Source organism: Physella acuta, unplaced genomic scaffold (genome assembly GCF_028476545.2).
Source record: "Physella acuta isolate Inbredline_101_S28 unplaced genomic scaffold, ASM2847654v3 ptg000481l, whole genome shotgun sequence".
In the NCBI taxonomy this organism is placed as follows: Eukaryota; Metazoa; Mollusca; class Gastropoda; family Physidae; genus Physella; species Physella acuta.
In genome coordinates this window covers 873-27,687 of record NW_026732000.1, presented here as the reverse complement: position 1 = coordinate 27,687, position 26,815 = coordinate 873, and the positions used below count along the sequence as shown (strand labels likewise).

Here is a 26,815-nt window from a genome sequence, read left to right as displayed (position 1 = left end):
GTTTATAGTTGTGAAAAAGAACGCATTAAAAATGACGTCACTAAATGTTTTACACTACGGAAAGAGCACAGAATTAATGCCGTCATCTTGCGAGTTTAGAATATAACGAAATGAACTATTTCATTCAAATATGATTGAGATCTACGTACGCTATAAAATTGATACAATACAATTTTTTCGGCCTAAACTTTAAAAAATTATCTTTTAGGATTCTAGATCTAGATCTAGATATTCTACATATCGATCTAGATGTTCTAGATGTTCTAGATCTAGAGATTCTAGATCTAGAACTAAGAAAAATTCAGACTTAGACAGATCTAGACCCCACCTAGATCTAGAATCTATTCCAATAATAAATTTCTATTCTAAACTATTTCAGGCCTTTATCACTTTATTGAAATCGTTCTTTGTTTAGCTACGCAACTGGCTAATCTTAGGATCATGAAATTATGTCTTTATTGATTATTAATTAAAGTAAATGACAGAAACATTCAAATTTTTTATTGTACTATAGTCTCAATCAATCAATTTTATCATTTGTTACAACAATTTGAACTTTTATGGCATTTAGAATTCTATAGCAGCTTGTTATTTTTACACTTGCAGCGATTTGTTGTGCACTTAGTTGTGCAATTGCAGTGAGTGTAGCCTTGGTCCCAGTCAATGATTGTGAAGATGCGATTCTTCGTAGTGATTTTTCCTCAGTGCCAACTGACGACAATAAGAGCAGTTTTTCGTGAATAATTGAAAACTCACTTCTAGCATACAGTTGTTTTAGAACACCATGTTTCGTTCCTAATTAATAGAAACCGCCCTCGATGCTCATGACAACTGCAATCACGCTTCGGGGATCACCGCGACCTCTGTCAACATTTGGAACACGGATTCGTACATTGTCACGCACTTCACCATCTTTAAATTTTGTATTTGATTTTTTAAGCATCTTAGCACCTTGAGATTGCAAGCCAGTATGAGCTTCTGACCTGTGTTCCATGAAGTCTTGTTTGTTGTGACACAATCTTCAGGTAATGTTTCCTCCGTACCCTTCGTCTGCTTCATTGGGTATTCCACAAATAGCATGGACATCGTTGCACAGGATCCACAAGAATAAGCTGCTCTACAATTTTTTTCACAAACTATACAGAATCTGTTGACTACATTATTGACACGCAACTGGTCTGGACGTTCCGCCACGGCAGCATATGTGTTAGCTGAGGATGTCGTTGCATTTATGGCAACCTCCATTTATTGTTCAATGTTCTCAAGATCTTTCTCAGTAACTATTTTATCGAGAGCCTCTCTTGGTAGATTTGAAGTGCTAAGTTCCACTTTTGCTTTGCTTCCAAACAAGGCTTCGTATGGCGATTGTTGGAATCCTTGATGAAAGAACGATTTTTCATAAATTTAATGATTTTGAGACTCTCAGCCCAATGAGCTGATTCATTTGTTTGCAACCTTGACATCATCATGTTTTGAACATCTTGTTTGGCACGTTCGACTGAACCTTGGCTTTGGCTATGCCTTGGTTTTCCGTGAACTAGTTTAAGTTCAGGCCACACGTTCTTTAGTTTAGAAATAACTTTATTAACAAATTCTCATCCATTATCTGATGAAAGCACACTTGGGGCACTAATAGTCGTGAAGATATCCAGCAGCTGGTAAGCAACTTCTTCTGCTCTTTTGGTTTCCAAAACTCGCAACAATATGAACTTGATTAAATAATCCTGGTAACTGAGTATAAACTTGTATTTGCCGTCTGGGTTACTTTTCATATCAATAAGATCTACTTAGCATCTTCAGTTAAATGCTATGTCTGTCTCATGGTCTGACGGCCCTTTTGATCCATGTCGCCTTGCATATAGAATGCTATACAAACAAGAGCTAAACAATACGTTACTCACAATGAAACCGCACCCAGAATAATGAAACGCGATCACAACAAACCCTAACCCTAGATAGAACATTGGCCAGGACATCCCGGCCAATGCGCGCATTGGCCGGCCAATGTACGAAATACGATCTTAGTGCTAAGTTCTTCGGGCTTCGGCCGCACTTCGGGCTTTGACTGTAACATATATAAAGCAAAGTTATCGGGTGCCCGATAGGGTTCTACCCGGCAAGCAGGCGCTTCAAATTTGGCAGGATCCTGTCTTGGGGCGACAGAAAAGTCCACGATGAGTTGGTCAAAACTGACCTCGACTGAACGGCGCCTTATATGAAAAAAAGTTCCCACGTAGGAACCTCTTTATAACTTTTGAGGTCGTAGACCAACCCTCGGGGCTGTTAAAAAACTATATGTTCCGGAAAACTCCGGAAGACGTTTAGAAATGACCTGTCCGAATTTTCCCTATATACACAGTGTTAATTTTCTGAAAAACGATGACTCTTTTCAAAACAATGTTTGGAATTTCGGCTCTGTACATCTGGCTCATTTTCTGCGTAGAGCTGAGTAAATGAATCGCCCTCATGGATAAACTATCGGTCAGCCTCTGCTCGCACGGCGAGGGCTAAAAAGTGACCAAGAGTGAAATTCTTCTTACATGAGATATAAATAAAAAACTTGCCAAACGATGCCCCTGATATTTTGTGAGGTCGTACACTGACCCTGGAGAGTAACGAAATTTTTTTTCCTTGTTGGAAAAAACCATCACGGTCGTTAAAATTGTCAAGATTCCGTATTTTCTTATATAAGCATAGCAGCTATCTGTGAAAAAAAAAACAAAGACTACGTCATTCGTTCAATTTACAAAGGAGATAACGTTTTATCACAATTTTATTTCAAACAATTTTATACTATTTTAAACATAAACAAAAAATGACGAAGTAAAAAATGAAATTGTAAATTAAGAAGTGTATTCTAATTTATTGTAGATAGTAATTTTAAATTTCAGTGTAATATCAATTATGAGTTATACTGTTCAGGGAACCTCTGTAGTTCTTATTACCTTTTGAGTCACTTATTGCGAACATAACATCAATCTTTCTGGAAACGGGCTATAAACAACAAACAACAACAACAACAACAATTTCTCTAAAATTTGCGCTGCTGTTTAAACGTAAGCACTACACATAACAGCCAATCTCTGATTCATTAAGCATTCAAATTCTCAATTTTTTTTTTAAAACCTAAGCGAAGCTTGGGAGCATGCCTAGTCTATAATAATAGTTTCGCTGTCTGTGTATGTATCTATCTATCTGACAAGAACGCTATAGAGAAAACACAAGCAAATTAAAAACTTTCATAGTAAAACAAAAACGAAACGTGACGTCACATGGAGCATATAGTAGGAAATAGTCTACAGCCGGGGGAGTGCACATGACAATATGACGTCATTGATTCTCGAGTAAATATTGAATTAAAAAGCCAATTTCGTCTAATCTAAGTGATTTCTTTCATACAATTCTTCGGGTAGGGGTGAAGCCCCAACCTCGCATAAGAACGTATAAGCCGCCCCCCCCCCCCCAACTGAAAAGAAATGTCGTCATCGATACACTATAATTAAATTACTACCTAATTAGTGTGTCTAATCTGAAAAGTTGTTTCCTTGCAGAGTTTCTTCAATGCAATTCTTCGGGTAGAAAGTCTAAGCCGCCGTCCCCCCCCCCCCATCAAAAGAAATGACGTCATCGATACTCTATAATAAAAACACTGACATCATCGCCTAATTAATGTGTCTAATGTTAAAAGTGGTTTGCTTTCAGAGTTTCTTTCATGCAATTCTTCGGGTAGGGGCATAAGAACGTCTCAACCGCACCCCCCTCAAAAGAAATGACGTCATCGATACACTATAATAAAAATATTGACTTTACGGCCTAAATTATGTGTCTAATTTTATAAGTGTTTTGCGTGAAGAGTTTCTTTCAAGCATCTCTTCGGGTAGAGGCAAAGCCCCTCCCCCCCCCCCTTCTTTACTGTAGATCGTCGAAATCCCCCCCCCCACCCAAAAAGACGTAATATAATTGATATAGAAAATATATACTTTTTCCAGTGTCGGCCTCCTCCGACCCGGAGAAATTTATTCGCCCGTGTAAAAATTTAAGTGCCCCAGCCCCGGGAAAAATAAGCCTGAAAAGAACACTGTCTGCATGAGTAAAATTTATTGGTCGAAAGTAGGAAACAGGTCTATATTATAGAAGTAGGCTCTACCTTTAGTTTGTATGATCTACAAATGCAACCAGTGTTTCTTTCAGAGTTATTCCTCCCCGGAGGGGGGAGGGGCGTCCTTACATTTTTCGGTTGTGAGGGTAGACTACATTTTTTGGAAGGGACGGTAGACTCGCTTTAGGTTGTGCTTGTGGGGGGGGGGTGCGCGTAGATCTACATGTAAGTAAGTAAGTTTCCCTTTCAAACCTGACGGTCTATGGGGCAAGTGAAGTAGAGTTCTACATGTAGAACAAGCTTAATTCCGGTAAAAATGCCGATTCTGGTTGAAAATCTGTTTCAATGACATTTTTCGTGTACGGTTAAATTTCAAGTTGCAGTGGTGATATTTTGTTTTTGGTTTTCGATTTAGAGAAAAAAACAACACTATCAACCTAGCGCCCGTTGTATCCTTCCTCAACGGGTCATTTATCTCGTATTTAATAAATAGGAACAAGAAAATTAACTCCGATCAGAAGGCATTGTTTGATTTTAACTCTATATTGTTTCATTATAAAACTAATTGTTCAGTTTCTTTTACTAAAAAGTGGTATTGACGATTGATATTATCCATTGCTTCGAACATCATCGTTCTGTAAACGTCAGTCGGTCCGGAATCCCACAAGACGAAATTTTGCCCTCTTGTCGTTTGAAGAGGTTCAGGAATTGTTATCTCTGCAACGTTCTGCGGGTTTGGGTATGGCAGCTGCTTGTGTTTTCTCTGTCTTTCTATTGCACGTCGTGAAGCGACGTATGCCGGCAAAGGAGGTATTACTTCCATCGAAATTCCTGCTCTGCTTTGTTGTGTACACTGCCTTGGTTTTTGCCCGTTTTATTATAGCCGAAACAACTTTTGCTGCTTCGTTTTTAGCCGGATCAGGAGCGTGATTGTGTTCCGATCACAGAACAACATCGTTCATCATTTTCGTCCGTCCTCGGCAGCCATCTTTCTTGCAGCATCTCCTTGTCGTACTTCCATCAGCATTTAATCTGTCCTTTCGATATCTGTAGCCTTCGACCAATATAACATTCCCTTTCTGTGATTCGATCTTCTCCATGTTACTTGGGTTAGAAATATTTTCAAACTGCATTCATAACATATTAACCATAATATATAAATAAACACATGTCGTTTTATCGTACCGCCGATTGTTTAATTTAAGCAACTGTTAACCATGTCATATTCGTTTATCGTACAACACGTGTTTGTTAAATTGACTGCGCTCTTATGTCGGCGATCTTTTGTCTGCGCTCTTATGTCGGCGCTTCTTTGTCGTGCGCTCTTTTGTCGGGGTGCCGATTTTTGAGTTGTCTCTCCCGGAAGAGTGGCTTTCCCCAGCTAACGAGCCTCATCTGCCCGAGGGTTTGCCTGAGGGTTCGAACTTGAGATATTTGGGTTAAGCAACCATGAGCTTTTCCGACTAGACAACGCAGACCCCTCTTTTACACTGAAGTCATCCATTAGTGACATTGCTTGCCAGTAATTGCATGTGCTAGCCATCCTGCTTATTGTTAGACATACTGATCAAATAGAGGTAATTATATCATTGTTTGCAATTGCACATCTCTCTTTTATTTAACCAGGATACTGTTATTTCATTGACATAGAATTTGTTGCATGGTATATAGATGTTTGGGCGGACGGATGAACAGACAGATAGATATACAAACAGACAGACACCCAGGATACGTGAGTTGGTTGGTCACTTGGTCGATAGGTAAGCGTTAGGTATCCGTGTACGTGTAATTGTAAGTGTAGCTGTAAATGTACTTATATATGTCAGTGTAGATGTCGGTGCAGGCTAAGTTTTGCAAATCATCTACGCACCTGTGAACCGCACCCGAGGTGAACAAACTGCCTACGTATAACCCCTGGGTGTGGTAAACACCATTTTAGAATATCAACTTTTGCCGAAAAGCATCTATGATCGGAAAAAATCAATATTTGATGATTATATGCATTTTAGAAAGTGAGGCTGCATTTTTTATTTTTAAAAATATACAGACGTTGGAATGAAATATATCAGTCTTTGTTCACACAGGCCGGTGCAAACTCGAACATGCATGGATAAACACACATACACACACATAGCCATAGTCCTCATTTTTACAAGCTTTTATTTAACTCACTTCCTCGACAGTCTGTCTGTCTGTCTAGACGGAAACGCAGGAGTGAAAATTCGGACAGTTCTACTTGACCGATACGATTCACAGTTGGCACGTGGGTCAAGACATGAAGACAATGCAATCTGAAACTAAATTTGACTTAATTAGATGCCTAACTAATTTTTTATGAATTAATTAAAATTTGGACCGAATTAGTAGGCATGTCTAGCCAACCACACCACACGCGTCATCACTTTCAATAGCTGCGCCATCACGTAATGGCTGCGTTCAAAAACCATTGTGCGCCTACTGAACGTGATGTTCAGTAGGCGCGCAATGGTTTTTAGTCATCTAACTCTATTGTAAATAAAACATGTAAAGTACTGAAAAAAAAAAATCATAAAAAACGTTTTAATAACAAGCTTTTATGTAATGATGCACTAAAAAGTAGAAAATAAATTATAGACTACTATTTAAATAACTATAAAGAAAAGCGTGGGTGTCTTCCTTAACGTTAGTAAAGGTATCCAATAGATACTAAAGTGACCCACGCTTTTCTTAATAGTTATTTAAATAGTAGTCTATAATTTATTTTCTACTTTTTAGTGCATCATTACATAAAAGCTTGTTATTAAAACGTTTTTTATGATTTTTTTGAGAAATCTGTGTGTAATGTTCTGTGAGCAGACACTTTTTTCGCACGTTATCTGTGTGCGCAATGTTATTTGCGCAATATTTTTCTTTGGGCAATTTTCTAGTTTCTCTTTGCGTAATTTTACAGTGCGCAAATTTCTCACTGTGCACTTTTTGTGTGTGCAGATGTATTTGCACTTTTGTCTTTCCACAGTTTTCCGTTGCGCGTCTGTCTCAGAACAGTTGAATACGTATAACATAACATCAAATGAATCTCAATTTTGTTACTTGTAAGAATTGAAAGACATTATAATTTTGTTTTATGTAGCTATTCGGATTTTTAGTACCTAAATGTAATATAAGTTTACATTTTCTAGCCTGGTGGTGCATGGGACGAATTATTTTATAATTGTTTTATAATGTAAGCTTTTGAAACAATAGAGTAGTCAGCAATATACCAGGCCGCTTTAACTAAACATAATGATAGTCAGAAATCCATTAGAGCCGGATGTACTCAAGGGCGCCCTAAGCACTAGACTCCGGGATCAAACTTAATTTAGAATATTTAAATAACACTCTATATATAATAAAGCGGGAGTGATCTCCCCTCAACTTTCTCGAATATACTTATATAACACTACGGGATGGCAGCTGGGAATATAGACCTACGGACGAAATTGTAAAACTAAGATTTACCTACTCTTGAGTTTTTCCGAGAAGTGTAAAACGTCGAAATTTTTAAAAATCTCGATTTCTATATTTTGCACGATAACAATAATTCCTTTATACTCCTTATACGAGAAAGGAAAGACACCTAAAGTGATGTTAATTTAGATTTTGACGAAAGAAAGCGCACACACGTTTACCTAAAGTCTTCAACACACTAGTAAAACCTGTTTTACTCTGTGGAACTGAGACATGGAGAATAACTGCTATAAATAAAAAGAAAATACAATCATTTATAAACGCATGCCTCTGAAAGATCCTGCGAATTCGCTGGCCTAAAACCATCAGGAATGATGTTCTATGGCAACGGACAAATCAACTGCCAGTTGAAGTATAGATTCTCCATAGAAAATGGAAATGGATTGGCCTCACACTCAGGAAGCCTGTATCCAGCATAACAAGACAGGCCCTCGCATGGAATCAACAAGGCAGGAGGAGGAGAGGCAGACCAAGAAAGACATGGAGACGTGACATGAAAGAAGACACTAAGAAGATTGGATACACCTGGGGACTATTGGAGAGACTAGTCAAGGACAGAGACGTATGGAAACTTGTCAGCGGCCTATGTCTAAGTAGTGACGACAGGCAAACCTAATCTAATAGTTACAAAATACAAAGTTGAAGGTTAAACCATAACATAAGATATTTTAATAATTGTTCGTTTTGAACGTGAAATAATACTAAGTTGAAATTAAACGTATAATTGTTTGCAAACATTGCCCTTTATCATTATTTGTATCACTATAAGCAATCTTTTATATTGTAATTTCCAATCTTTATTTCATTATAGTAATAAAATTGGTTTCATGTCAGCAGGTTGCTTTGAACTTAGAATAATATTAACAAATGATATGTTATCTATTCAAATAAACTCAAATGTAAATAATATGCCAATGAAAGACTTATAGTGGAACTGCATATTTGTGAACACTTTTGCTTAAATCTTAATCTTGATCCCTTTAAGCTGTCTCTGAGTTAAATTTAATGCAGCTCTAACTAGTACCTAACTGGTTATGGACAGTAAAAGCTGTTTGACATTGTGTTGACCATAAAATTTATTTATATGGAAAGGTAACAAAAATAGGTGAAATCAATTCGCACCATATCCTTGAAAATTATTATTACTTTGCCAGTAAAAGTTAATTATTAAATTAAGGTAGCAATTATTAGTTTCAGCATACACCAGCAGGCACAATATGAACAAGTTTTCTTGGGTTCGACATGTATCCTTGGATTAGTAGGATCTAATAGATATGTAAAGGCTATATTCAGTCATACCTGACTACTGTTGAAGAATACAATAAATTAAGTATTTAGAATTGAAGGATTCAGTAACATGATCAGTTTTTAAAATGAAACTTCATCTTAATTTGTGTCTTCTCTGTATGCAGTTATATAATCCACATAATCTAAAAAAAACTGTAAATGTCATAAACTTGTATATGGAACTCATTATATTTACATACTTTCAAATCTTAAAAGTATAAATAAAAATATTTGTCTGTCTAATAAAAATGAGAAAGCAATGTTAGAACTATTTATGCATGGAATTGTATGGGCTATCTAATTATTACCATTGTATATTTACACACATATATATATATATATATATATATATATATATATGCTAATACTTTACGTTATTTTTCCAACCTTTTTGGCGCCCTCTAGGGTCGACGCACGGGGAGCCCCCCCCCCCCCCCCCCCCCAGAACTTATTCTACTTTCTACTTTCAATTTTTCAAAATCCTATAACTTGAGTACTGTTTCGGAAAGATTAATGAAATTTCACATATAAGTAAAATATCTAATTCATTGTCTTCTGTCAAATTTTGAGTAATTTCCGTTAACCGGAAAAGTAATTTACGCTATTTCAGATTTCTCAATAAACACATGTGATTTTTTAAAGTACTAATAATATTCCGCACTATTATACACATTTTATTTGGCGTTCACATGGTGCGCAATTCTTTTTTTCTACGCGATTATATTTTATTTAAATAATAAAAACAATAATGTTTACATCTCGAGTTGCCATCCCCCGCAGTGTTATATAAGAATATTTGAGAAAATTTAGGGGAGATCACTCCCGGTTTTTTTTTATACACAAATGAACAAAGTGTCCAAAAGTGCAACAAATCCATTGTGACGAAAGTTCAGGAATTGGCTGATTTTTTTAAAAATTAGCATACCCTCTTAACAAGATCCAAAATTACACAAATAAATAGGTCGTCTAATCTTTTGTCTCTATTATAAATGACGTCATTTTCCCCACGTTTTCTTTAACTTGCTTTCTCTGTTTGTTTTTCCAATCAAATCTTGCGATCGAAATTTCTGGCACTTCCCAGTTAGCTAGCGCGCTGAAATTTTCAGGGAAGCTTTCTTTTGGATGACCATAGAATATTCAATTGTTATTATTACTAAATTGATCAATGGAAACATTTTATTGGGCATTTTAGACCGCTATATAAATGAAGTAAAAACGTGGGGAAAAAGGGACATCACCCATTAACTGTAATTTGATGAAAACAAGGTTCGGTATTCTCCCTCTTTGCTTACTGAGTAGTGTTCACGCAGTGTTTGTGTACAAACAACCGTAACAACTGTTGGCCAGTATGGGGGAGACGATATGGTCGAGTGGTTGGGCACACGATTGCTATCCCACTCGACCCGGGTTCAAATCTATGTGTTCTAGTCAGTAACGTATTCACACAACGTGTTTTTTACGAGTTGTCTTTTTACGAGTTGTCTTCGTTTACCCAAAAAAAAGTGAAAAGATAAAATCGATAGCAAGATTTTAATGCAAACAAACAGACAAAGACTAAAAAGTAGAAAATAATAATCATTAAAAAAGTTTTAAAAAACCCACGTTTTCTGATTGAACTAAAAAGTAGAAAATAAATGCTATACATCACAATAATGCAAGCGATCACTCTACTATAAGCGATCAAAAACGTGGGGCGCCGTGATTTTCTTACAGTTTCTAATACTGTTGACTCTCTACAAGCTCCCTAATAAAAGTCAATAGTATTATCTAATCAATAGTAATATAAATTTTACTTCGGCGCCCCACGTTTTTGATCGCTTATAGTAGAGTGATCGCTTGCATTATTGTGATGTATAGCATTTATTTTCTACTTTTTAGTTCAATCAGAAAACGTGGGTTTTTAAAAACTTTTTTAATGATTATTATTTGTATTACCTTTTCTTTGTGTACTTTAAAGTTTCGTTTCGTTTGAATTTGTTTGACTAGGCTTAACAAGTCTATTTTATCATTCTAAATTTCAAGAAAAATCTTTTTACAAATGTGGCAAGCGATGTAATTATAGTTAGATTTTAAAAACTTAAAGCACTTTTGGAACCATCGATTACATTCATTTTTATATATTGTATTGAACATAAGCCGTTAAAATAGCCGTTTGGCTTTGTCTCTAAACCGTACCAAAATCCCCACCTCAACCTCAAATATAACCGGAAACGATTGTGTAATTAATACAGGATTTTTATGCTTAATGAATATTTTAACCAAATTCGGAAATTTTATCTGATGTATGTAGAAATTTAGGCCGAAACGGAAACTTATTAAGAAACAAAATTTCATTCAAAACGAAAATTTATCCTGAATAGGTACTTCTACCGCATCCGTGAATTTAGCCGAATTCGGAAATTTAGAACCTTGACAGGTATGAAATTTAACCGGCGCGAAACTTTATTCAGAACCGGCATTTAAATTTAATCAGAAGCCTTAATAGGTATGAAATTTATCTGAAAACGAAACTGTATTAGGAACCAGCATTTTAACCTGATCAGAAAATTTAACTTAAAATAAAACATATACATCATAAATATTTTTCCCAGTATACCTACATACACTTCTAAAATCAAATATGTTAATCGTTTAACGTATTTATCTCTATTTTCAATAACGCCATTATTATTGTTTAACCTTTTGGGCATTCGAAACTTAATTTTAATTCTATTCAACATTTAATTACGTCATTTTTGTCTATAGACGCTAACTTTTGACACATCCACAATACTTTATCTGGTAACCATGATCTACACGTAGCTAATACACATTTACACAAAAATATATTCATAGATTATGCCTCTAAACTTTGTACCTAAGCTAAACCTAGTCAAAGATGGCATATCTATATCACAAAGACTAAAGCTATACCAAACATCTATAATCTACATCCATTTCCTACAAACAAAGAAATATATATTTATAACATAATTAAGGCATGAAATTTCTAGTTTAAAAACTGATAATTGGTCAAGATCTAGTAGAGCTAGAATCTATATCTACAATTTACGGCTTGCTATGTGTGGTTAAGTCAAGTTTATCCGTAGCCCTAGATAAATTCCTTGTATTCTCGAATTAGATGATTTGTGAAGTTAAAAGGCAATAATGTTGCCTATATAAAATATTTAAGGAATAAAATAGTTTAATGAAAAAACTCAATTATTAATTGTGTTTTTTTTTTAATTTGTTTATTGTTACTAATTAATTTTTACTTATTTTCTATCGGTAGATCCAGAATATCTATATCTAGATAAATTTATTGTAGGCTCAAATTAGAAGAACTGCGCAACATATTCTATTGAAAATTGTTAATAGTGTTGGAACGTAATATAAATAGCAAACAAACGTATCGTTAAGCAATAGCCGACAGAAAATCTAGCTTTAAATGGGTTAAACTTTTGAATGAGCAACATGGTCTTTTGTGGAAGCCCCCATAATTGTTGTGAAAAAAGTAAGTGCATTAATTGACATAACTATCAAGTAATTGTTCTTAACGTTTTTTTATTATATGAAAATATCAATAAATTATTTAAAGTCTTTAAAAAGATTTGTGTTTACCAGTTTGGTAAAAAAGAACATTATTCCCTACATCAATACGTATTTTGCATTTCTACACCTTGTGCAGATGCTCTCATGTTACCAAACTGACAAATAAAAAATAAATATACAAACTTGTAAACCAACTCTAGTTTTAGTAGAATATATATATATATATATATATATATATATATATATATATATATATATATATATATATATATATGGGGTCCCCCTGACTGATCATATACCTCCATTTGTAACTCTTCTATTTTCGTTATACTTTTATGTTTTGATTCTATTGATCACACCATACTTCTTAAAAAACTAATTCCATACAAATTCCACGACTTTACAGTTAGGTTACTTCACTCCATTTTATCTAACCGATCTCAACGCGTGTTTCACCTTAATACCATCTCTTCACAGAAATATGTTAATATAGGGGTTCCACAGGGCTCAATCTTAGCTCCTTTACTTTTTTCTTTATACATTAATGATCTTCCATTACACATTGACGCTGGTCAGTGCGAGATGTTCGCTGATGATACTTCTTTACATGTCTTTGCAGACAGTGCTGCGTCACTCAGTTACAAACTTCAAACGTGTGCCAATCAGCTTGCTACTTGGACTAAATTTAACAAAATGATACTTCACCCCGATAAAACCAAGTCAATGTTTATTACAACTCATCAGAAACGCCTTCGTCTTCCATCCACCGCATTAAACATTACTATAGACAATACAAACATTGAACAGGTTGATCGTTACAAATGCCTAGGATTGTTTATAGATCACAACCTGACTTGGTCCGATCATATTCATTTTCTAAGAATGTCCTTATTAAAGACAACCTTTCAATTAGCTAGGATAAAGAACTTTCTGGACTATAGGAGCAGGCTTGTCTTTTATGAAGCTTTTATTCAGTCTAGGTTGGATTATGCTTCTGTAGTGTGGAGCGGCAGCTTTATAACTAAGCAGCGTCCTCTTCTATCTTTACAAAAAAGGGCTATAAAACTGGTTACTGGCTTGTCTAGTAGTCTGGATTCTTTTCTTACAACTAAAATACTTCCATTAAATAAAAAGATAATATATACTAAATCAATTTTCTTATATAAAATATTCCACGAAACAGCCCCCTCTTACTTATTAGATCTATTTTCTTTTAACATAAAATTAAATCGTCGTCTTAATTTACCATTCCCATATTCAACTTTTTTCCAAAAACATAGCTTCGCCTACTCTGGTTCTAATTTGTGGAACAATCTTCCTAATAAAATAAAGCTATCTAGATCTGAAAATATATTCAAATCTAAACTAAAACTAAAATTATTTAATGACCTAACTGACTCATTGTAACATTTCTCATTATCTATTATATTCTCTCTTTTTTTTTCTCATTATGTATGATAACTATGTAACATTGTTTCTTTATTCTACATTTTTAGTGCTATGTTACTGCTATGTGTTATTGATTTGTTTTATTTGTTTAAACGGCCAATGTGAAAAAAGGCCTTTGTGCCTACAATTGTAACCGTTTTTTTTTGAATAAATTTAAATTTGAATTTGTTTTGTTATTCTTCATTTAATTCCTCATCTACTCATGACTGGTCGATCGACATTTATATATCTATATTTTTTTTTATTTCTCTAGGGAATTTCCTCCCAATTATGTAGGCGATCACACAAACGCAGGTAACTGTATTAAGAACATGTTAATATTAATACCTTTATCTATCTCTCATTTTTACGGTGTTTTTATTATATGATTCATAAAGTTAAAGTAAAGTATAATTCTCCTTTCAAACCTGGGGCAAGTGAAGTAGAGTTCACTTGTTTGTGTGACCTCGGCATATGAGGGGAAAGTGTGGTCAGCACTATGCCCAGCTGCCTTTACTTTACCTAACGTGAGTTAGGTACCCATCAGAGTTGGGCGGACTCAGGGATGATTCGAACTCGAGACTTACGGGTTAGCAGTCCAGCTCTCTACCGCTGGACCACTCCGCCATTCATATCATTACACACATGATAATAATATTAGTACTAGCCTTTACAATAGGACACTGCCTTTGCACTATAATTTGCTATGAGAAAACTTAAATGTTTAATAAAGCACATAGGCTACTAGTATTTCACACAAACATATATAAGCAGAGTGGTGTCTGTCCGGCTGTTCATCAACCCAATTGAATTGGATAGTTGCAGGTCAAGTAGCTGAGACATTTTTCCAGTGAAATCGAGCTCTATATTCTCAATCCGAATTGGAAAATTATAGTCATGATACTAATCGCGTTTGTCGACTGCTAACCTGAAAATCTCGAGTATGAAAATCTAACTTACGTTTGGAAAAGTATAAGCGGTTTAATATGCCAAGGTGACAGAAATAGGCGTACTCTTCTTCACTTACACCTTAGACCGCCATGTTTAAAAGGGAACTTAAATTAAGTAATAGTGATAGTTTAAAGTTGTTGCTAAAAAATAAAACCAAGACTGACCGCGGCCTTATAAAAACAATATAATTTTTTAAGTGCTCGGTTTGGATTGACCATTTGCACATACAACACCAATTTGATATTTGGGTAAGAAAATGGCTCTAGTACCTGGAAATATTCCACATATTCAGAAATGTAATATTACGGGGTCGATCTCTATTTTTCTCCCATTTCAGGTGTAGGGAGATGAAGGCACAGATGGCATTATTAATGTCTTTGTATGCCCTCGTCATCTTTCCCACCCTAGTTGATCACACTTACCAGATATGTGAATTTGTTTTTCATCGTAGGTTTTTAGTTTTTATCTTTATTGTGAGCCCCTGGTTGTTATCGATTTTGATGACCAATATTTTCTAATGATTGTAAGTCTTACTTTAAATTGTCGATTTAATTCGATTTGAGCGGGTTTTTTTAAAAGAATATACTAGAGAGCTAGCATCTCCACTCACACTTATTTTCCCTGTGAACAGTTATTAAATTATTCGTTAAAAATAACCAGACATATAAAGTCCTCCCATAGTTTCAGCGTGATAATTATTCATTTTTTTGGTACACTGTACTGACTAATTGTCTTCCAGATAACTTTTCTTCCGCATATTTGAACGCATTTTAAGGCTACAAGGATAATGCACACTAAACGACTGTTTTATAATCGATTATGTTTAATTTTCGTGCATTTTTGACTTGATGGTTGTATTGTAAAGAGAATACTGTAGCTGCTGTTGGATTATCTTTACTCTACAGACACCATCCCACTGTGTATGCTTTTTCTAAAGCCATCGTGAAAGCCGAGTCTACTTTCTCCTACAATCAAATACGCTTTTGAAAAAAAAGTCAAAATCCCTTTTAGTGCCTTTACTTTTTTGTTTTAAAAAAAATTTGAATTCTCTCCCTTGGGTGATTTACAAAAGGCTCTAGGATAAGTAGTTGAGACCATCCCAACTTCGGCACAGATGCATAGAAGCACAAGTCGCTTTGTTGTCCCTTTAAAGTCCCTTTCTCAGCCCATTCCCCCCCCCCCCCCCACACTCGAATTCTCATAAGTAGCGAATAGATAAATAAATAGTTTGCGAAATTCCTAGTCGTACATTCTCCACTTTTCAGCGGATATTACTTTAATAGCATAGTATTAATTAGTTTGATGAATCTTATTCATAAAACGAGGAATGTAAGACTATATTTGTATAATTAGTAAATAAATTAATTGAACATTTATAATCAATCAATATTGTTAGGGGTGACTGTCTGGCTTTTTGTGCGTCGTAAAAATAATAAAACAATCACGTCTTTTATGGATGTCATTTAAATCAGAAGGTTATCATCCACGTGAGCTGGGCCCATACGGCTGTACATGTGAACAAGGTGTGTCTGTCTTTTAGACATTACTACACCCTTCATGCTATCGCAATGAAAATTTCTGAAGTTTTTAGTACTCTCCCGCAATGGTTTCTGTCATAGGTCTAATATTTTTTTAATTTTTGGCGTGATGGCTTCACACGGAAATGTGATGGCCGTCGTTTTGGGGTGTTTCTTTCACCGTCTTAAACCGAGGCGGGTCTCTGGTAGCGTGGACAAAGTAGCGCCCCAACAACTAAGCTGTGGCGTGTCGGTGGTAGTGTGGGGGGACGGCATGGCATAGCTATATAGAGCTCGTCTGCTAAACTGTTAGTCTAGAGTTCGAAACCGGGTTCAAATACGTGGTACGTCCCCGAGTCCGACCAGCTCTCATGGGTACCTAACTTACGTTACGTGAAAAAAAGGCGGCTGGATATAGTACTGTCCACAATATCCCTTCATATGCCGAGGTCAATAAATCAGATTGTGAAAAGAGAATTGTGAGAATTGTGAAAATCAGATTGTGAGGTTTATGAAAACCTCATTTAAAAAGCTGCGCCAGTTCTGCCATGTAGGACAAAATTTTGAGAGTCCGTACTTCTAACTTGTTATACGGTACCAATTTTTAATAAACTAAATAAAATATTGCCAGTTCTTTGGTTAGCTACATGTAATAACAGAACAACGAAGTAAAAAGACAAAATTAATATTAAGATACTCAAGGCAAATATACGTGAAAAAGATCACATTTTCTTCTTGAAAGGTAAATATATTTAATAAAATAAAAGCTGTATGGTCTGCCATGGTCTCCTTCCTACACCTGTTCTCATATCGGCAGTTCATAGTAGACCTGTCATGAATATGGAAACAGCGTCTGGGTAGTTGAATATAATCAGCACGTGTGCTCCCTAGTTATGTGCATCTAACAAGAAGTCAATTCCAGGATGGAATAGGAAGTTGTAACTTAGCTCGACTGTCTTGGCCACTTCGGTGTTAGTACTTTTTTGTATTTTCTAAAACATTAAGCCTCACTATAGCGTCTCCGTGATAAGGACATTGTCACCAGGTAGAGTTGATTCTTAAAAGAAAGCCCGACACGCAGATTTCAAAACGCTGACTGCGACACATGTCACATCATGATTTGCTGTTAAATACGATTCTGGCTGATGAAGATCTATTGTTCCCAAAAAATGCACTCTCCGCTTAAACACCGTGGTTACAATCAGCCCCAATTTTTTTGCAGATCGTGTAAGTAACGTGAATGATTTCATCAAGAAATACACAATCAAGGAAACAGAGGAAACCTGACGATGCATTAGGGACTGGGTTTATGAATCATCATTCGCGTTATTTTTACAAAAGTATCAAAAAGAAAGAAAGCTAAATCAAATTCAAAGTACTAAGCGTGAAAAAAGCAATTTATAATAAGTGAGGTACTCTTATTCATTATAAAAGATAAACTTTCCCAGCGCTGCCTCTTTGCTTTAAGAGTTGCATGAAATAACGATGAGACAGTGTGCAACTACTGTTGGAGTAACTCTATAAACAGATGCTGTAGTGCACAGACCACGAGCATTTAAGAACAATGTATGAAAAAAAATATGCGTGTGACCATCAAACAAGCGGAGATACGCTCTACTTAAGACCAAAGATGGGACAGTGATCAAAGACTACCGATCCAATGCCAGGATAAAGAAAGGAACACTCATCCAAGACCTTAAAAAGGCTAAAGTGGTCATGATCTATAAAACAAAAGGTGACCGTTCTTACTGTATAAGCTACTGAGACATGCCACTGCTAAATATTGCTGATAAGGCCTAAGCACAAGTACATAGTTAGAGCTGGAAGATCCACTATTAACATCATATTGTCCCTAAATTTGTTACAGGAAATGTACAAAGAGCAAAGGCAGCCACTGCTTATCGCATTTATTGATCTAAAGAAACAAAGCGCCTATACTTTATGGATCATTTCTTTTCATTCTAATGAGTATAGCGATGGAGTCCATGGAAGAAGGAATTCGCGTTCATTGTAGGTTTGATTGGCTTATATTCAAATTTGTCCGTTTTAATGCTAAACAAATGAAAACGTATCCTTATTCGTGAGCTACTTTTCATTGAAAAAAAAATGAGTTTACTTCACATATGCTGGCAGGGTTGTAACGTGTTATAAAGTGTTGTAAATAATATGGCAAACTCATGATCTTCTCTATGCCAGCAAGGTCTTACTTGATACAGAGATATCAAGGAGAGGGGCAAGGCAACATCATCCTACATAATATATCATACTAAAGGCCTTCAGATCTAAACTTGCCCTTTTTGGAACAGTAAACTGGCCAACAACATGACGCAAATTCAGCAGTGTACGGTCTTCATGGCTGTAGCAACAGCTGAGATCCCCTCGTCATTTGCATGCAAGATCATAAAACACCTCCATCTACTTTTTCAGCAACGGTTCTCTGGTTTTGATTCAAAGGCAGAAAAAGTAGACTGTTTCAGGCCATTTGCCCAGATGAACTGCAGCTGTGTGTGTGTGTGGGGGGGGGGGGGGCTCATTGAGTTGCAATCACATAACCTTCTTAGGGGCAAGGTTTAAAAATGATTGGTGGTTTTACACGTTTTGCCTAAGAAAGACTTTCCTAATGTCAAAACTTTTGATTTATGTACCTTTCAAATTTTAGAACTACCTACACTTGTCCAATGATAATCTCAGGTCAAAAATTGATGATTGCGACATCAAATCTAAAGTAAGAAATGTCTGTTATTCTGGCATCCAGGAAACAATGTCACCATTCACACTAATACAGATGTTCATAAGTAGTGTTCAATATGTAATTAAATAATAAATTAATTTTTAAAAAATAATTAAAAACAACATCCTGATTTTAATTTTTTTTTAGATCTAGAGTTTTTTGTCGGCCCCCGAACAGCTATTTGATAGTTAATGCGGCCATCACGCTGAAAAACTTTGAGACCGTAGTAGATGAAAGCCTCTTACGTAACCCACCTATTTCGCAACTGCTTTTGTTTTTTTTTTGGGGGGGGGGTGGTTGTTTATTTTTGGCTTTAGTAGGATGTGCCGAGTTCATATCCCTGTTTTCAACCCTTCAGACTATTCAACCAGATGTACGATGGAATTCGGCAGAGTTAAATCTCCAATCTGAGCTTTATCACCTACATCATATCATAACCATCGGTATATATGAACCAAAAACAATATAGGCCTAGTGACAAAAGCTTAACACGTGATAACAGATATTTATTGACTACGTCTGCAACCTAAAACTTAGATTTAAATATAAAGTATACCTTTTTTTACTTATACTAAAGTTGAACAGAAATATATAATATCACAGCAACATACGCACTCTAAATAAAACTATACCACTAATTAATATTTAGTCCGAAAAAATAGTAGCTTAGTTCAATTAAACCTTTTTTACAGAATTTTAATTAAAAATTTCATGATAATGAAGCAATTCAATTTCTATCACTTGAAATAATACCTGATACTATACAGATACCAGAAACAAACGATTTCCCTATTGCATTTAACAAGACACCCTATTTTAGTCCCTATTAGTAGTTAATTTTTGTGGCGCAATTTGTGTTACTCTTTTTCACTCGGTCTTCCTTCATACTTAGCGCCTCTCTTAGGGTGAAACTTGTCGAGTATCTTATGTCTAATGATAACTCATAATAGATTTTAAAATCGTGTGGAATTAAATATCGTACATGTATTAAGATCGTCAATGTTTAGGTAAAACAAAAGATACAGTTAATTAATATGTATTCGCTATTGTTCAAGTCAACAGAGCAGGTGAAGTAAACTTATTATTATACAGGGATAGTATGTGTAGTGATTCGTGTCAAGTATCCATTAGCGCTAGCTGGACTCACTGACGTCATCTTAGCTTGAGATTTTCTTTTTAGACGTCGTGCACTATATTTTGTCCAAGAAGTCGTATTTAAGTATGAATTAACTTAAAGTATTAGCATACATTAAGTAATTAATATATTTACTGATTTTGTTTCTTTGTTTTTCACCAGGCACTATCGAGATACGAGTTGGTATTTTCTGGGACATTGAAAATATTCAACTACCATTGGATAAACCTTTCGACTCATTTTATAGCAATATAGAACATTACATTAAAACAACACAGAAAAACGTGACATTCGAATGGTATAAAGTAGCAGTATGTGCTTCAAATTTTGAGAGGAAGAACGTCCACTTTGCTTTTTTAAAAAATCAAGGAGTTTGTATCTAATGTTTTTTATTTTTCCGTATATATATTTATATATACATACTGTCTTATCCATAATTCAATTCATATACTATGCACAAATATTCATCCTAATAAACTAGCAACTAAGATACAACACACACACTAGTACACTTACATCTCATTTAAAAATCATATAAATTATTCATTCCTTTGGGATACATTGACCGAAAACCATAACTTAAATATTGGATAGCAAGAAATAGGGTCTCAAAATATTAAACTAACGTTCAAAAATACTATAATAAACAATATTATATATTCGAAATTTTGTAATAGCAACTACATAGTACATAACATTAAGCTCAGTACTATATTTAAAGCACAAATAGCTTGGGTATTTTACAGCAAGTGTTAAATTTTTTAAAAATAAGCTGGGAGTGATCTCCCCTAAACTTTCTCAAATGTTCTTATATAGCACATGTCTTATAGAGACATGATTTTTAATCCATTTTTTTATTACTTAAACTTTCAAAAATAGAATAGAATCTCGTATAAAAATAATTGCTCACCAAGTAAACGTGAAACGGATATATTTATAATACTACGGAATACTAGTACTTTATAAATTGATATGCGTTTTTTTAGAAATCGGAAATAGCGTTAATTACTATTTTTGGTCAACGGAAATTACTCAAAATTTGATAGCAGGATGAGAATTTGATTTTTTACATGAATCAGAAATTTCGTTTATCTGCCTGAAACAGTACTCAAGTTATAGGCCTTTGAAAACCAAAAGTAGAATAAGTTCCACTTCCTCTTACTGGAAATCGCTGCAAATCTGATACAGAACTACAACTTTGATATAATACATGCATAAACGTTACTCAAGTTATCGTGTTCACAATTGCAAACACGAACACACATACACACACATACACACAAAACCACATACAGACATTCGGATAGAATTGAAAAGCCCAGTTTTACCGACTCGCTTACGCATAAAACGCTGAAATTTTGATAAATCTGCATTTATTTGTTTGACTGATTAAAATAAGTCCCCCATACTCCGTATACGAGAAGTACTGAGGTGTAGAACAATGAAAACTGTCAAAATTTCATATGATGTTTGTGCACGATTACAATGCACATTCTCAGTTGCATACTTCAAGATAGGAGTATATTTATATTCTGAAATATTGTAAACGTTGTATATGTATTTCGAGAGGTATAAAACAAATAAAATGACAAACTTGCATTAAGTGCCACAATAATTATAACGGTAATCGATTTCATTTATCATAGGCGCATTTATTTTATTAATCCTTCGCATTCATGTTTCACATTTTAAAAAAAGCGGATGTGATCTTTCAAACTTTCCTGCATATTCTTATTTAACAATGGGACAATGTGCTTTGAGGATAGATCGGGGTTAACCATTTGTAGATTTTAAAATAGTAATAATAAAATGTTCATGTATTTAAATGTATTATACACTTATTACGATTTTATACATGTTTCTTTGGAGTCTATTAATAGAAATTAACATGTACTAAAAAAAGTCATTAACTATAATTTAGTCTCCACATAAAGGCTGGTGCACGGTCTAATATAATTTTATTAAATATAAATGGAACACTAATAATGCGACGTATAAAACTTTCACAAAAGAATAATTTTGACGTACTTAAAAATATATAGTAAAAATACACGATAAAAAAGCATGCCAACCGTATTGTCTAAGAAGTAATATTTGTATGGTTAACTGACATATGTGCTATAACTAGCAAAAAGATCAGAACATATGTTTGACCATGTGTCTGAAAGTTTTGGTAGAGCATCCTGTATTTCTTCTTAGCTGGATAGCTTGCTCATACGACACTCTTCAAGAAAGGTGTCTTTTGCCTTGTGGAGTACATATGTAGACCTTGAAGGAAACGCCATATTGTTGTGTGACTACATTGTAAGATAGTCTGTATACTGTAATATCATCCTTCACAAATGTTATTTGTTTTTGCAACACCATCGCCAATCTAGTGCGTTTAATTCCGAGTTTCAGCTGGAAACAATGAGAGTTTTTACTATTCGTCATGTCCTCGGATAAGACGACCTAGGAAGTAGATGTGTTTGAAGTATGTCACCACTTCATCGATGTTTTCACTGCTGGCATAGCAATTGCTAATAATTCAAACGTGTGTGTAACATCTTGGACTGTTACATGAGATATGGCGGCAAGACAACGAACAGCGATACGTATATCGTTACTTGTTTCATATTCAACTTTCAGACCAACCTCATGTACCTTACGTATCAGCTTTGAGCAAGGTGGAAGTAGTACCTTGTAACACGGCCGTTACGCAATGTTTCTTGAAATGCCCCCATTAAGGCCATTTCAAAATCTGAAAGAGTGTTTTAGCTGCTGCTAAAGTTTGAGAACTAGGCCTACAACTTTTTCTTTTTTTTTTACAAATCGAGTGAAACTATTGTAGCTTTGCACTTAAAAGTACGATTCAAAGTATATCGCCAAACGTTTGACGTGTTATGACCACAATTCAATATATTCATTTAAACTTTTTTACAAGCTTTTTTACAAGATTCTCCACGTTTCCGAAATAGAATGGTTAAGATTACTTGTATCTATACTCAGTGGCGTAGCGAGGTCGGGTGTCACCCGGTGCGGCACTTAATGGTATCACCCCCCCCCCAGATGCGTAGCGATCCTTCCCGGCGTCAGGGGACAATCCTTCAATTTTCGATTTGCGTCCCCCCCCCCCCCCCCCTCAAACTTTCGATTTGCACCCCACCCCTCAAACTTTCGATTTGCACCCCCCCTCTCCTCCACCCTTGTCGGGAATTTCTCTTAAAAGACATTTTAACAAACGAATTAATCACTTAATTAGGTGGAATTTTTATTTTTCTCTATATATTTTGCTACTTTTTGCCTTGGTGTCACCCCCTTAAATGGTGTCACTCAGTGCGGTCCGCCCTCCCCCATCGCTACGCCACTGTCTATACTCAATGAATTAACATATTAATACATCCTGGCGCAATTTAAAATATAATAACGAAACTTTTATAATTAATCCTTAATATAATTATATGGATTAAGCACTTGTTATCAAACAACCTCCTTTGGACAAACCACCTGTGATGAAAGATTCGCTGTTGACAAAAAACTGTGATCATAGACCCGCTGTGGAGAAAACACATGTGTTCAAATCCATATGGCCAAATCTCCTACTGTCAAACCCCGCTGTGGTCAAACTACATGTATTCAAACCACATATGATCAAAGCATTTGCGGTCAAGGTCCACACACCATAACAATACGAGATTGTACTGATATATGAGATTTCGTTTAACTAACTAAAATAGTACAAAAGTAATTGACTTTTGAGAAACCAAAATAATAGTACAATTTCAGCTTATCGAAAAAAGCTGAACGTTGAAAGAAAACACATTTGATAGGATACTAATGTATAAAAAAATTGTAAAATTAGCAAAAAAACAATTCTTAAGATGTGTTTACGTACAGACAGACGGACAGACAGTCAGACAGACAGATATTCAGACAGAAAGACGGACGGACAAAATAAAGATACAGCCGGACAGACAGACGAGCGAACAGACGGACGGGCGGACACGATTGCAAAACTAAGTCTTTTCCATTCGAGGAGGGTGAAAACGTTGAGTTTTGTAAAAAACAAATTCAATTTTTTGCACACTAAGACTACTTCCACCATATTATGCATACATAAAATATATGCTATCATAAATCCAATATGATGCCAATTCATCGATCGAGTACATGCTACCAACAAATCAATAAAAATCTATCAAGTAAATTAGTCCACTTGTCAGCCGTGCATCCTTAGGTAATCCGTCCAAAGAGTATAAAATCCGTTCATCCATTCACACATCCATACATCTGTATAAACAACTATCGTAATTGCATTTTAGAATAACATAAGTTTAAACAAAAATTCATTTCACTTATACCTTTTAACATTTCTACTCAAATTTAAAAAAAAAGATATATTCATCTGCAGTTTCATTGTTATGAAGTTCCTCCCGGAGAAAATGCAGCAGATGACAAAATATTTATGTTAGCCAAGGAATTCTCATGCGAGGAAAATGTAACAATAAAAATGTTCATTATATCAGGTAAGTATATAAAGTTTATACTAATTTATCTAAACAATTTCATTTGCGTATAAATATACGATTTTGAATATAAGTATTTTTTGGTATGGGCAGTTAAATGTAAAGTTGTACTCGTAAGCGAATTGATATGTTTATGTTTGGTAAAAGCCGAGCTGCTATGGTGTCACAGACACTAGCAAATAAGGTCGACGATGCCTGGGGTAATAAATTTGTGTTACTAGAATCAACAAACGGGACAGCAGATATTGTTTTTAGGTGCGTTCCTTTATGAGATTAATATAAATTATATATTTTCTACCGAGCGAGCTTCACGGCTTCACACTAACCTCTTGTAATTCGAAAGAGCGACCGAGAATATTTGACTAATTGTAACGATGTTATATCCTATTCTAACAATATAATGGATTCAAAACGTGTAAATTAACAAATTATCACAGCTTACGCAAACAAATCGGGTCACTTGTCAGCATAAAGGCTACTAATGTGATCACGTATATTCTCAATTATTTCAAGTAAAAAGCTCCATGTGTAATTAAAAATATGACATTCACGTGTACGTGTACGTGTATGTGTACGTGTGCGTGTGCGTGTGCGTGTGCGTGTGCGTGTAGGTGCAGGTGCAGGTGCAGGTGGAAGTGCATGTGCATGTGTGTGTGCATGTGCATGTGCATGTCTAGGTCTAGGTCTAGGTCTAGGTCTAGGTCTAGGTCTAGGTCTAGGTCTAGGTCTAGGTCTAGGTCTAGGTCTAGGTCTAGGTCTAGGTCTAGGTCTAGGTCTAGGTCTAGGTCTAGGTCTAGGTCTAGGTCTAGGTCTAGGTCTAGGTCTAGGTCTAGGTCTAGGTCTAGGTCTAGGTATAGGTCTATGTCTAGGTCTAGGTCTAGGTCTAGGTCTAGGTCTAGGTCTAGGTCTAGGTCTAGGTCTAGGTCTAGGTCTAGGTCTAGGTCTAGGTCTAGGTCTAGGTCTAGGTCTAGGTCTAGGTCTAGGTCTAGGTCTAGGTCTAGGTCTAGGTCTAGGTCTAGGTCTAGGTCTAGGTCTAGGTCTAGGTCTAGGTCTAGGTCTAGGTCTAGGTCTAGGTCTAGGTCTAGGTCTAGGTCTAGGTCTAGGTCTAGGTCTAGGTCTAGGTCTAGGTCTAGGTCTAGGTCTAGGTCTAGGTCTAGGTCTAGGTCTAGGTCTAGGTCTAGGTCTAGGTCTAGGTCTAGGTCTAGGTCTAGGTCTAGGTCTAGGTCTAGGTCTAGGTCTAGGTCTAGGTCTAGGTCTAGGTCTAGGTCTAGGTCTAGGTCTAGGTCTAGGTCTAGGTCTAGGTCTAGGTCTAGGTCTAGGTCTAGGTCTAGGTCTAGGTCTAGGTCTAGGTCTAGGTCTAGGTCTAGGTCTAGGTCTAGGTCTAGGTCTAGGTCTAGGTCTAGGTCTAGGTCTAGGTCTAGGTCTAGGTCTAGGTCTAGGTCTAGGTCTAGGTCTAGGTCTAGGTCTAGGTCTAGGTCTAGGTCTAGGTCTAGGTCTAGGTCTAGGTCTAGGTCTAGGTCTAGGTCTAGGTCTAGGTCTAGGTCTAGGTCTAGGTCTAGGTCTAGGTCTAGGTCTAGGTCTAGGTCTAGGTCTAGGTCTAGGTCTAGGTCTAGGTCTAGGTCTAGGTCTAGGTCTAGGTCTAGGTCTAGGTCTAGGTCTAGGTCTAGGTCTAGGTCTAGGTCTAGGTCTAGGTATAGGTCTAGGTCTAGGTCTAGGTCTAGGTCTAGTCTAGGTCTAGGTCTAGGTCTAGGTCTAGGTCTAGGTCTAGGTCTAGGTCTAGGTCTAGGTCTAGGTCTAGGTCTAGGTCTAGGTCTAGGTCTAGGTATGCGTATGCGTATGCGTGTGCATGTGCATGTGCATGTGCATGTGTATGTGTATGTGTATGTGTATGTGTATGTGTATGTGTATGTGTATGTGTATGTGTATGTGTATGTGTATGTGTATGTGTATGTGTATGTGTATGTGTATGTGTATGTGTATGTGTATGTGTATGTGTATGTGTATGTGTATGTGTATGTGTATGTGTATGTGTATGTGTATGTGTATGTGTATGTGTATGTGTATGTGTATGTGTATGTGTATGTGTATGTGTATGTGTATGTGTATGTGTATGTGTATGTGTATGTGTATGTGTATGTGTATGTG

The 26,815-nt window shown here is 35.8% G+C and overlaps 1 protein-coding gene across 1 annotated transcript in view; it reads left to right on the top strand.

The window, feature by feature from the left end:
* Positions 1–24,670, top strand: part of LOC131944121 (uncharacterized) — a gene marked incomplete at its 3' end in the record, with an annotated part of 53,370 nt that extends 28,700 nt beyond the window's left edge. Inside the window, exons 4-6 of the mRNA XM_059304633.1 lie at positions 14,106–14,146; positions 20,328–20,536; positions 24,556–24,670. Of these exons, the coding sequence (XP_059160616.1) occupies positions 14,106–14,146; positions 20,328–20,536; positions 24,556–24,670 (365 nt within the window). The remainder of the gene's footprint in view (positions 1–14,105; positions 14,147–20,327; positions 20,537–24,555) is intronic.
* Between the last annotated feature and the right edge of the window lie 2,145 nt (positions 24,671–26,815).